The sequence below is a fragment of the Macrosteles quadrilineatus genome, unplaced genomic scaffold (assembly GCF_028750875.1).
Source record: "Macrosteles quadrilineatus isolate MER2022 unplaced genomic scaffold, UCM_ALF_1.0 Scaffold_1__1_contigs__length_201487025, whole genome shotgun sequence".
NCBI classification, from domain to species: domain Eukaryota; kingdom Metazoa; phylum Arthropoda; class Insecta; order Hemiptera; family Cicadellidae; genus Macrosteles; species Macrosteles quadrilineatus.
Window position 1 is genome coordinate 99632691 of NW_026542594.1, and position 14296 is coordinate 99646986.

The window sequence follows — 14296 nt, forward strand, 5'->3', positions numbered from 1 at the left end:
TTTAACCTAGGCTACTGATAAATGGTTCCTTGAAGCACACTTAAAATACCTACTTTCGTATGGTTGCCATTTCAAAGAAAAGTAAAGTAAAGGGTGTGTGGCTTATCGGTTATAGCCGTTTCTTGGAAGTCAGCTCTACCGGTCATCGCCTAGCTGGAAAGTCAGCTGGGAAACAATTTTTGAAATTGATGCTCATGCTACTGCTCACTCTGTTCACACCTACTGATCGACTAAGTGTAATATGAACAGAGTGTATGCGTAGATGAGAACCGTGGGTACAGGGTTAATCCTCTTTGTTACACTGTATACCGACGTTTCTTATTTTGCCACATTAATGCTATTCCAGGGAATGAAAACTTGCTTTTAAAACAACGCTTTTGTTGTTGTTTGTAATTTGGACACAAAGTTGGGAGTTACTCAGTTTTAACGACAATTTACAGGCATTTGTTTGATCAAAATTGCAACATCTGGTTAACAACAATTCGGCTGAATATTTTTTTTTTCATCACATTTTTTTTACAGCTTGATGGAAAACCAGCATAAATTGACACAGGAAGAAATTGAACAGTCATTTGATGGTAATATTTGTCGCTGCACAGGCTACAGACCAATTTTGGAGGCCTTTAAAAGTGTGGCCTCCAACCCAGCCAGTGGCAAGGAGCTCAAGTGTCATGATATTGAGGTACGAAATCCTTCATAACCAGTTCACTCATATTTAAACATTTTGTTTTTAATAAAACTACACTGATCATCCTATTGCAGTAAAACTGAGTGGAGTGGTTTGAGTTTACAGAAACAAAATTACTTTGTTATATTAAGACACGGAAAACAGATACTAAATTATGAAAATGAGATGTTGTCTGTTATCCATCGGTTATTTCAATACATAAAAAAAAATATTGAACAAAGTTAAAGGTAATGAATTTAGCAATGAGGCAGCTAATACCTTAGAAGTGTCTAGGTAAAGTTGCTATGTTTTGATATTTTATTTAAGCACATTGAAGTTACTGAGGCTTTCAAATTACAGTCCACTCTTGCTAATTCAAACACTTGATAAATCGAAACTTTTGATGATTCGAAATGAAGGCTCAGTCCCTAGAGAATCTCTCAATATTTCGAATTTTTACCATGCATTTTGATACACTCGGTATTTCAAAGTCCAAATAGAGGGCAGGTCAATTTGGAACACGCAGTAATTCAAAGTTTCGTCGGAAAAACACTCTATAATTCGAAGTAACTCAGTAATTCGAAGTTTCGTCGGAAAACACTCTATAATTCGAAGTCACGCTGTAATTCGAAGTTTCGTCAAAAAAACACTCTATAAATCGAAGTCACGCAGTAATTCGAAGTTTAGACGGCAAAACACTCTATAATTCGAAGTGATCTCTTCCTGTCATAACAGGAAACTATACAGTACAGTACATCCTGTTCTCACGGTAGTTTTGGACGTTTTGATGTTTGTTTAGTTAGAGCAGTAGTCTGGTTGACTGTGTTTGCTTTTAAACCTGCTGTACTTTTGTAGTTTTTTAAGTGAAGTCTTGTGCGTGTGCGGCGTTGTGCATCATGGAACCTAGGAATAAGTACAAATCTCTTTCGATCGAGGAAAAAAAAGAAGTTATCGCGGCAGTAGAAAGTGGTGAAGTGAAGTCCGAAGTTGCCAAAAAGTTTAAAATCCCTCCAAGTACATTGTCTACCATTTTAAAAAATAAGGACAAACTTTGTGGAGTTAATGCGGTTGTGGGGAGGAAAAGAACGACTAGAGGTGAATATCCTAGGCTAGAAGAGTGTTTAGTGACTTGGTTGAGAGAGTGCAGAAATCAAAATGTACCTGTAGGAGGTTTGATTTTGAAAGAAAATGTAATAAACAAATGAACTCTCTGTAATTCGAATGGTCTATTTTTCTCCTGATAAATCGAACTCTTGATAATTCAAAACTCTTGATAATTCAAATTTATATGCTTGGCCCGCCAATTTCGAATTATCAAGAGTCTACTGTATTAAGCGTTAAGAATGTTTCATAAAATATAAGGTACAATTGAGTTTCTAGTGTCATCTTATTGATAGCTTAAGGTTTTTGGTAAATTGATTTTGAAAACGCACCCCTTTTTCATCATTAGCTTGGAGCAAAGATTGAGTAATAAAGCTACACTAGCCTAATATAAAGTAAGTATCTTCTGTAAGCGTGTAGCAACCACTGTGCAGAATTTTGTATACTGTTTACTGTATAGGCCTATTTATTGGCAAACAATTATTGATTTAAAACTAATTGATTCATAAACATGTAAGATGTTGTTAAAGGTGGAGTGTTGTTAAAAGTGTTAAGGTAGGGTCTAAAGTACTGTTGTAGGGGCGTCAGTCATTCCAAAAAGAAGTGAATATGACGTCAAAAAGTGACGTTATACTAATGGGTCAGTACTGATCCATCAGGAGCCAGAGTCAGAAAAAAATTGAAATGTCACTGAATACATTATATATATGTCACTAAAAATATGTTCTAAAGATATATTTAGTCATTATCATAAAATAATCAACATAAAATAGTATATCAATTGATTGGAATTGATTATGACTTCATAATGTGACGTCATATACATGGGTCAGTGTTGACCCATCAAGAACCGGAGTAAAAAAAAATTGAAATATTTAACAAAGATGAGAGATATAAAAGATTTGAAATGTTAATATTATTCAAATAAAATAGTTTATAAGTTAATTGAAATTGAATATGACGTCATATAGCACACAAAAGTAGCACAGCGAGGGGCATTCACAGTAACTAATCCTAATCCTTCAAAAAAGGGCAATAAGAATCATGTTAAATCTGGATGATGAAGAATCGGCCAAAAAATATTTTCCTAAATTAAAAATTCTAACCGTTTACAGCTCATATATATTGCACACTATTATGCATGTGAGGGCTTCTGAAGACAAGGTGCCACTGCTGGGGGATAATCATAGATATAATACTAGGCATAAAAATTATCTATCCGTAACACAACACAAACTGGAGTTTTATAACAAGAAACCAACAGCTGCAGGTATTAAGTTTTTGTACCATCTACCAAAAGAAATATTTGATAAAAAAAACATTAGGTCTTTAAAAAAAACTTAAATTGTTACTAATTGATAGAGCATTTTACGCATTTGAAGAGTTTTACAACATGTAATTACATTAATTAAATTTTCCTGTTTTATTTAGTTTAACCAAGTATTTTTAATTAGTAATAAGCTGTTTTGACGCCATTCTGTATTTATGCATATATTTCATGTAGGTATATAATGTATAAATCTTGAATAAAGCTTTTCTGATTCTGATTCTAACGTGGGTCAGTACCGACCCAGCCGCCTCGGCGGGAGCGAGACGCGGGAACCAACTCAACGGTGAACAAAGCAAGTCACACACTACACGCTAACATGGTATAGTTAGTATTAGAGCTTGACATTGCTGGTAGTAAATTACAACCAAAGGATAAACTCAAAACTAAATCTTGCCGAAATTACAGTTTAGAGAACATCAAGATGTTTAAATTTAAGTTGCAGAGTGAAAACTGGATGGATGTTTATATGGCCCCTACAGAATGCAAATATTCCATATTTAACAATTAATTTTATCAATATTTTATCGAGTGTTTTCCAGTAATAAATTTAAAAACTGGTAGCAATAAGAAATATTCCCGCCGCAGCAAACCTACAGACTAAGCGAATTTCAACTTGTCTGATTACATATTTATTTACTAAAATATTTCCATAAATAAGACATATTTATTCCCAATTTAAAGAACATTAGATTTAACGAGTGCTTAGGTTTGCTGCTACGGGGAAGGTAATCAGTTGTTTTCACCAAACGTCAATAGTATAGGAAGAAATAAATAAATTTGCCAAATTTTATCAAAATATATCCATAAACAAGTAAACTACAACAGTTTTCATTTTGTCCATAAAAATAACATGTGAATTTTAAAACCATCAAATTCTAACCATCCTTGGAAATACAAACTATCTGCTCTCAGATCCATGCTAAATCTTCTTTTGAACATTCCAATGACAAAGAAAGATTACGAGATAGAATTAAACAAAATTAAATACTTAGCATCAAGGAATGGATATAAGCAAAACATCATCTACAATATGATTAGAAACATCAAAAGAAAGAAAAATCCTGATAAGATTTTTTTTTTATTGATAAGATTGGTGGTTTCTTGATAAAGAACACAACAAAGAAAGAAAGAAGAAAGAGAAATTCATTAGTATCCCATTCAATACAACTCTTAACAGGACTACAAGAAAAACTTTTCAGAATTCTGAATACGAAATTGGCTTTAAAACAAAAAATAACGCTTTCAATATGATAACAAATAACATTACTACAAATAAAGAACATCAAGACATCTATGACAAATCTGGCATTTACAAAATTAACTGCACTGATTGTGAACACTTCTACATTGGTCAGACAGGACGCTCTTTTAAATCTAGATTCAAAGAGCACATTCAAGCTCTTAATAGTAACAACAGAACATCCATGAAATCAAACTTTGCTGAACACCTTTTATCGACCAACCACAATTACACAAATTTAAAAAACAACATGAAAATTCTCAAAGTTTTAAACAAAGGAAATCGAATGGATTCAACTGAAGAATATTTCATATACGAAGAAAATCTAAAAAATCCAAATCATATTTTAAATAGCCAAATTCCTTCAAGAAACCCAATCTTTGACCAAATTTTAAAATTAAATAATCAGTAACAAAAATGTTTTTCCAAATCCTGTCTAGTTCTGTAATCCGAACTATTCAATAGTCCAAACTACGGCCGGTCCCAATTAGTTCGGATTAAAGAGGTTCTACTGTATTCCTATAACAGTTTTGTCAGCATATCTGGAAAATGCACACTTAATATGCAAACCATCTGCTGATCTGAAAATAAGAAGGTTTCACTTACTACAAGATCCCCGTCCCTAGAACGGGCACACACCTAGTGGAGAATAAATAAACTCATGTAGTTTGCTTTTTTATGGATATATTTTAATCAAATTTTGCAATTTTGTTTATTTCATACTAAGCTACACCCCAATAGACTAAGACTAAGGTATTTCAATAAAAATGTAGCAGCGAACCTATGTGAACCTATGTACTCATTAAAATTAATGTTATTTAAATAGGAAATAAATCTGACAACTTTGATGGGATATATTTGTAAAAGTCCAGCCAGGTAAATGGAAATCAGCTTAGTCTGCAGGTTTGCTGCGGCAGGGGTATTACATTTTTAGCAAATTTCCCATATAGGGAATATTAGAGAATTTCCCTTATACGGAATAAGCTTTTACTGTAGGTCTCATGGTAGGGCCTAAGACCTAGACCCTCGACCAATTTACTGTTTCATTTTGATGTCCCCAGAGGACAAAAACACAATCAGTTCAAATTCGTGGCTGGTCATTAGTGTTACAAAAATGTTCTGGTGTAAGAACAAAGTAAATGGAGTGTGATGATGCATATAAGAGGTCCCACTTAATTTCCAAAGAATTATTTTAATTTTATCTAAAATAACCATGTTTTTAAACAAAATACAGAAGTTTCTCAATTATCTGCAGAGTAGATGATGTCGTTTTTGTGTTCTACGTTAAATTTTGAATAAGAATCATTGAAAATGTTGGAGTATCAAAAATGAAAACTCCATTGTAAATAGTTCAAAAGATTAAAATTAAGGCCTTTAATAAAAATTAAACACAAAATTGGTCTATTGCATTTTTTGACACTCTGTATACAAGAAGGTAGCAAAATACGTTGAAAACTGTGCCATTTTATAAGCTTTCCAACCATATGTATTTTCTAACTATTGAGGTTTAGATCTGCTTATGTTCGCTTTAGTGGTTTGAACTCCAAAACACGGGGGTTTAAACATTTTAAACATAGATAGTAGGCATGTATTCAGCAATACTGTACTTGTATTTTTGTTTCAGTTTGAACAGCAAAAAAAGTTAAAAAAAATCCCCGTCTTTTCTGGTTTGGTAAAACTGGGTGCGGTTAAAAGGAGTTTTACTCTTGTTATTGCTTGTTATATTTTACATTTTTGGCGTTGAATGGAAATGGTGTAGACTGTGAAAGGTCAATACAGTAGTTGAATACTAAATTTTAGGCCTACACAGTTCTATGTGTTAGTTGGAGCCAATTGCTCTCCATTAAGTTGAATTAATAAAAGAAATAACAAACTCCATTATATCTTTTATTATAATATACCTTTTGAGGGTTTATCTCGTCAACAAAATATAGCCAAGTGTTATATTTGTTATAAAATAAATTGAGTTTCAATTGTTAGAAAATAAATATTGTCTACTTATCTTGATCTTTTCCAGGATATGCTCAAAGGCTGCATAAATGGTTGCAACTACACTATTAGATGTGATCCCAAGAATATGTGCAAGGATAAAAGTGATTGCCTTCACAAAAACCAGTTTGATGAATCAGTGAATGCGCATCGCAAACCACACTCCGAGTCCTTGTTGGTAAAAACTAGTGTGGGAAAATGGTACAAGGTGTCAACCAAACAAGAGGTTTTCGAAGTCCTCAAGAGCATTGACAAAGAATCCTATCGCTTTATAGCAGGAAACACTGCTCACGGTAAGAATGTTTTTTATCTCAACACTATAAGGATTCACAAGGTTTTTTAGTGAAATTAGTGAAATTACCCTATAGTGTATAAGCTATTACTGTAAGTGGCATGATAAGACCCAGGCCTGGGACTGGTTTACTTTATCATTTTGATGTCCCTGGAGGGCAAAAATACAATTTTAATTTTATAAATATACTAGCAGAGTACCCGTCCTTCCTACGGGGTTAGCGTATAGGTATAAAATTCTCATTGCAGTGTTATACTCGTGCTTAACGTTTGCAAATGGGGTAGGCCACGGTTTGAGAAAATTTGGTTCTTTTTAACGGTATGCTATAGTATAGAGTGAAAATTTAAAAACGTACGTTTTCAGAAAAAGCACTTTGCAAATTTTTCCCCCTTTTTTCAAAACTTTTATTATTATTTTTATTTCATTAACATTTGAAGTTTCATAAAATGTCCATGGTAACGCAATATCTTCGGTATTGTTTTAAAAAAAAGAGCATCTTTGGTTGAAAAACACAAAATCCTGTCACGACCATAACAGACGTTTAAATGAATATTAAAAATAGTTAATATTATTTTTATAACTAAGTTTTGCTATAAACTAATTTACTTTTATGACCATTATACAATAAAAAGGTCACTGAGCTTTTTGGTATATTTGGTCTTTCTAGAAAAAAAGAAAAAAACTCAAAAAATTGAAAAAAGGCTAATAAAATCTTTTTAAGTTTGTATAACTCCAAAAAAACTTACCTGAGACCCTAAAAATCGTTATGTTTGTATAGAGGTGTGCTTCTTTTGTGTATAAAACATTGAAATATGACGATATTTTAATTTTTGAAATTTTTATGATAGAAATCATAAACGTGATGGTCAGGGACAAGCGGTACGGTCGTGAATTTTCTGAAATAATCTAAATCTTTCTAAACAATCCTTCAATTATACTGTTAGTTATAATAAAAATAAGTGTTTCAATTGAACTAAACTGTTCAAATTACAATTATATTAAAGTTATTGTCACGACCAAACACACTATAATCCATAAGGCTGGATTGGTCGTGAAAAAACCCGCGATGGTCGTGAAACTTTGGTCGTGAAATTACGTGTTATTTGGCTCTGTTCTGGCGGTAGCCCTGCACCTCATGTTCGAGGATACAAAGTGAACTTCTAGGTTAATCTAGCAATTAAAATATCTTATAAACAAAAATTAACACCATGTCTACTTCATCGAATGACTACGTACGGTCATGGACACACCAAAATTACAAAAAACACAATCTTTCCTTTATTAATCTTGTAATTCCTCCTTTCAACTCGAAACGACCGGCACTACAATCCTGACGTTCACCCCGAACTAGTCTCTAAAACCAACTGACTCCATCGACGCCAGGCTTGCCACTGTCGTGCTCCAAAGTTGAAAATTTTTCCCAAATGGTCGTGACGCCAAATCGAGGGACAGACTTATTTTTTCATGGTAGTCAGTTTGCAATGACAATAAAATTATAATATGCTCCTTTTTTGTAAGTTTAATAACCATTGATGACATAAATATATGGCTTTATATATTTCGGCATGAATAATTAGTCTAAAAACAGCGTGAAAGTTGGAAAATGTACCCTAGGGACACGTCATGGTCGTAAATTTAGAGACTTTAAAAAAAAAGAAAAAAATACCTAGAACCTATTTAAAACCAAATAAATGTGTGTAACATGTTGCCCCCGTCCCAAAAAATATTAAAAGACATAATAATAAACTACAAATCCAGTATTTACGAAGTAAAAGCCAGGGACATGAAAACGTACGTTTTTAAATTTTCACTCTATAACACATCTGCAATAGCCATAATGTCCTCCTACCACTGCACCTAAACAATAGAAAATACCCCCGCCGCAGCAAACCTGCAGACTTAGCGAATTTCCATTTGCCTGATTGGATGTAAACTAAAATGTCTCCTTAAAAATATCACATTTATTCCCTATTTAAACAGAATTAGTTTAATGAGTACTTAGGTTTGCTGCAACAGGGAGGGTAAAAACGTTTTTTTATGTAAAATATTAAAAGGTACTGTGGTTTAGTAATAAATTAATGTATTTTCCAAATTTGATCAAAATATGTTCATAAACAAGCAAACTACAACAGTTGACTAATTCTCCTTAAGAGGGTTCCCTACCCCCATTGAAAAACGTCAGAAAACCGCTTCGCGCGGTATCATATAGCAATTCTAGTTTTAACATTTAAATTGTGAACCAAACACCATTTTGTACATAAATAGTGGTTCTACTAAGTTTGCTTTTTAAAAAATGTCTATGCTTACGCAATCAAGGGCAACGACTTGTTAAAGTTAGTGAACTTTAACTGTAAAGTTCACTAACTTTGACAAGTCGTTGCCCTTGATTGCGTAAGCATAGACATTTTTTAAAAAGCAAACTTAGTAGAACCACTCTTTATGTACAAAATGGTGTTTGGTTCACAATTTAAATGTCAAAACTAGAATCGCTATACGATACCGCGCGAAGCGGTTTTCTGACGTTTTTCAATGGGGGTAGGGAACCCTCTTAAGAATAACATGGGAATTTTAAAATTACAATTTTTTTTAATTTTCTCCGTAACAATTAGGCGCATAATAACACTTCAATATACTATATTATTTGTTTTTTTAAGCTCTACAAAATGGTTTAAAAAGGAATTGTGAAATTTTGTGTTTTTAGGGTCAAAAATGGGAAAAACCTATTTTTACCCCATAAAACCCCCCATAAACCCCCGTTCCCATAGTCCGATCATGCTGGTTCGCGAACTCATTCAAGTTTATCCCGCCTTACACCTTCAAACCAAATTTTATCAAAATCGGACAAAAATTACTCAAGTTATCGTGCTGATGGACATATATATATATATATAGATATATAAAAATTTGAACGAATGGTGTTTTTGGCCTCTGGGGACATCAAAATGAAAAAGTAAATCGGTCCCGGTCTTAGGTCTTACCATGAGACCTACGGTAATAGCTACTTCCCTATAGGTAAATTCGCTAAAAGTAAACAATCAAACATTCGCACAATATCACAAAATTATTTATTAAGTTAAAATTTAAATTAGTGATGCTCGGATCCGGATATCTGATTACCGGATCCGCCGGATCCGAGCCAGAACCGGCACCGGATCGCATCCAAAAAATTCTGGTTCTTGGGCTGGATCCGGTTTTGATGGATCCGATTTTCCCCGATTTTTTTACTAACACAAAACTGTCTGTATTCCATGTAAAAGACCGATTTTTTCCCGATTTTTTACTCAATGTCACAGTGCTGTATATTACGACGTCAATAACCTCTATAGTTAGACAATGTCACAGTACTGTATATTACGACGCCAATAACCTCTATGGTTGTGCAATGTCACAGTACTGTATATTACGACATCAATAACCTGTATGGCTGGGCAATGTCACAGTACTGTATATTACAACGTCAATAACCTGTATGGCTGGGCAATGTCACAGTACTGTATATTACGACGTCAATAACATCTATGGTTGGGCAATGTCACAGTATTGTATATTACGACGTCAATAACCTGTATGGCTGGGCAATGTCACAGTACTGTATATTACGACGTCAATAATTTGTATGGTTGGGCAATGTCACAGTAGGTATTACGACGTCAATAACTTGTATGGTTAGGCAATGTCACAGTACTGGATATTACGACGTCAATAACCTCTATGGTTGGGCAATGTCACAGTACTGTATATTACGACGTCAATAACCTGTATGGTTAGGAAATGTCGCAGTACTGTATATTACGACGTCAATAACCTCTATGGTTAGGCAATTTCACAGTACTGTATATTACGACGCCAATAACCTCTATGGTTGTGCAATGTCACAGTACTGTATACTACGACATCAATAACCTGTATGGCTGGGCAATGTCACAGTACTGTATATTACGACGTCATTAACCTGTATGGTTAGGCAATGTCACAGTCCTGTATATTACGACGTCAATAACCTCTATGGTTGGGCAATGTCACAGTACTGTATATTACGACGTCAATAACCTCTATGGTTAGGCAATGTCACAGTACTGTATATTACGACGTCAATAACCTCTATGGTTGGGCAATGTCACAGTACTGTATATTACGACGTCAATAACCTCTATGGTTGTGCAATGTCACAGTACTGTATACTACGACATCAATAACCTGTATAACTGGGCAATGTCACAGTACTGTATATTACGACGTCATTAACCTGTATGGTTAGGCAATGTCACAGTACTGTATATTACGACGTCAATAACCTGTATGGCTGGGCAATGTCACAGTACTGTATATTACGACGTCATTAACCTGTATGGTTAGGCAATGTCACAGTACTGTATATTACGACATCAATAACCTCTATGGTTGGGCAATGTCACAGTACTGTATATTACGACGTCAATAACCTCTATGGTTAGGCAATGTCACAGTACTGTATATTACGACGTCAATAACATCTATGGTTGGGCAATGTCACAGTATTGTATATTACGACGTCAATAACCTGTATGGTTAGTCAATGTTACAGCACTGTATATTACGACTTCAAAAACCTGTATGGTTAGGCAATGCCACATTACTGTATATTACGACGTCAATAACCTCTATGGTTAGGCAATGTCACAGTACTGTATATTACGACATCAATAACCTCTATGGTTGGGCAATGTCACAGTACTGTATATTACGACGTCAATAACCTCTATGGTTAGGCAATGTCACAGTACTGTATATTACGACGTCAATAACATCTATGGTTGGGCAATGTCACAGTATTGTATATTACGACGTCAATAACCTGTATGGTTAGTCAATGTTACAGCACTGTATATTACGACTTCAATAACCTGTATGGTTAGGCAATGCCACAGTACTGTATATTACGACGTCAATAACCTCTATGGTTAGGCAATGTCACAGTACTGTATATTACGACGTCAATAACCTCTATGGTTGGGCAATGTCACAGTACTGTATATTACGACGTCATTAACCTGTATGGTTAGGCAATGTCACAGTACTGTATATTACGACGTCAATAACCTGTATGGCTGGGCAATGTCACAGTACTGTATATTACGACGTCATTAACCTGTATGGTTAGGCAATGTCACAGTACTGTATATTACGACATCAATAACCTCTATGGTTGGGCAATGTCACAGTACTGTATATTACGACGTCAATACCCTCTATGGTTAGGCAATGTCACAGTACTGTATATTACGACGTCAATAACATCTATGGTTGGGCAATGTCACAGTATTGTATATTACGACGTCAATAACCTGTATGGTTAGTCAATGTTACAGCACTGTATATTACGACTTCAATAACCTGTATGGTTAGGCAATGCCACATTACTGTATATTACGACTAGGGATGTGTCGAATCCGGATCTCGAATCCACCGAATCTTAAGAAAAGATCGGGATTCGAGAATATATATTTTTAGAATAGAATTATGAGGCATATACTGTAACATTGACTAACCAAAGAGGTTATTGACGTCGTAATATACAGTACCTTGACATTGCCCAACCATAGGAGTTATTGACGTCGTAATATACAGTACTGTGACATTGCCCAACCATAGAGGTTATTGACATTGCAATTAGAGGTGTGCGGATAGTGAAATTTCATTTCGGATCGGATTCGGATCGGATAGTTGAGGCTCGGTTCGGATCGGATCGGATATTGGGTGGTTCGGATTCGGATATTTTCGGATTCGGATAGTTCGGCGCGGTTAATAATAAGCTGCATATGCATTTTTAACATATAAAACACTATAAAGCTGTGTAAATAAACATAAATGGCGATTTTGAATCATAAAATTTCAAATTAGCCACGTCCACAGTTTTTCTCTCTTGAAAATCACAATTCACAACATCTATTTTCAAAAGTTGGTTGCTTGAATTAAGTACACTAGCAGCCGAAATCTTCACACAACACTTAAGTTCAGCAGGACTGATGTCAAAACGTTTGGGTTTGTTTACTTAAGGTTATGTTTTATGTTGTTTCCTGGTTCTCACAAGACAAGGATTTCTATCTCAATTTTATTTTCACATTGTATTTCCTTACGTTTTTGGAACAGATTATTGGCCTTAAGTGGCATTCTTGGGGTTTGCCAAGTTTAGAAAACATCACTAATACACTAAACTGGGCTCTAGATTTGATGTTGTGGCAAGTTAATTAGAGCAATTAGGCTTTATAACTCTGTAAAAGGTGTGTACCCCTGAATTTATAAATTTCATTCTACACTTATTCACTGCCAAACATAATTCAGTAGAACCTTGATGAACCAAGAATTACACTAGCCTACATAACTTCATTACCCCAAGTAAAATACCAAGATAAGTTTTAAAAGTTAAAAAGTTATAAGTTTGTTAAAAATGGATTTCAAATTCAACAATTATTGCAGTCCATTATTGTTATGCAGTATGGTCCCAAGTCATTGTTTTTGATTTTGAAACATCACAGTTCATTTGAAAAAATTAAAGTTGAAGCAGCCCAAGGTCAACAAGTCACGCGCGTGCAACAATAGTTTTTTTACAAGCTTTCTCCAGACCACTGGGGAGGGTCGGGTCTGATAAGCCGTCTATTGTTCACTTCAACCCTCATTAGTGCCGCTCGGCTGCACTCAGTGGGGAACCCAATACCACAAATCAATCTTTTAAATGAATAAACATATTTGGTAATAATTGTTTTATTGATATTCACCTTGAAATTCCAATAAATTGGGTGTAAAATTTGACAAAAACCGGCCAATTTATTAATACATTACCAATCAAGTACATTGGTAATTAAATAATAGGTAAAAATTAACCGATTTTCGTCAAGTTTTACTCCCTGCTGTGCTATGTCACAAAAGCTGATAACGACATGGGCAACTAGGCAACTTGTTGAATGCGTGATGAAGGGAAACCCAAGAAATAGAAGAACAAAGAGAAAGTATAATGACGTTATCTTTATACCCTTTTTACAATTGCTGTTATTGTTATTATCTTTATGTAAGATTTTATGATTTTGTTTTATAGGTTTATAAAATAATTCTTTTTAACCACGGGAATATCAATTTATAATTTATCAACGTGTTTCTCCTGAAACAGCAATACCAGATGTTTAATAAAGGTCAATGACCTAAAATATCTTGATTGTGCAATAGGCCTATTGTATTTTGATGTTGAAATTCAAATCATGACAAAAGTTTGTATATTTCCCCTGGTCCCTATCAATTAATATACACAATCAATACTAAATAATCGTGGTTAGTTCTAATTTTATTTTTGATTATTCAAAGTTTCTACACAATAAGACAATCCAAAGTCAAACCGGGCAATGAATACTCGAAAAACAACGTATCTTGTCCTGTGATTGGAATACCACTCGCCAGTCCTTTAGATTTAGGGAAGTAGTGCTAGTCTATATATAGCTTCAAGGTCGTACCCACCCCTTCCCCCCTCACGGCCTACTTGACTCACTGTTGCTACCCGGTACCCGGGCTCCTTTCGAGGTCATTGCCCAACCCCTTCCACCCTTCTATTGTGTTTTGTGTTGCCTTTCTATTGTTTCTATTCTGACTTTTTTCGGGAAACATTAAATCTATTGTTTACGTAACAGCACATAAGTAGGCTAGATTTTT

General features: G+C 34.5%; 1 protein-coding gene across 2 annotated transcripts in view; it reads left to right on the forward strand.

Annotated features, from left to right (window-relative positions):
* LOC128996166 (xanthine dehydrogenase-like) overlaps positions 1–14296 on the forward strand; it is a 111877-nt gene that overhangs the window by 15376 nt on the left and 82205 nt on the right. For both annotated transcript variants that reach the window (XM_054421418.1, XM_054421339.1), the window contains exons 5-6: positions 523–682; positions 6356–6620. In XM_054421418.1, the coding sequence (XP_054277393.1) occupies positions 523–682; positions 6356–6620 (425 nt within the window). The remainder of the gene's footprint in view (positions 1–522; positions 683–6355; positions 6621–14296) is intronic.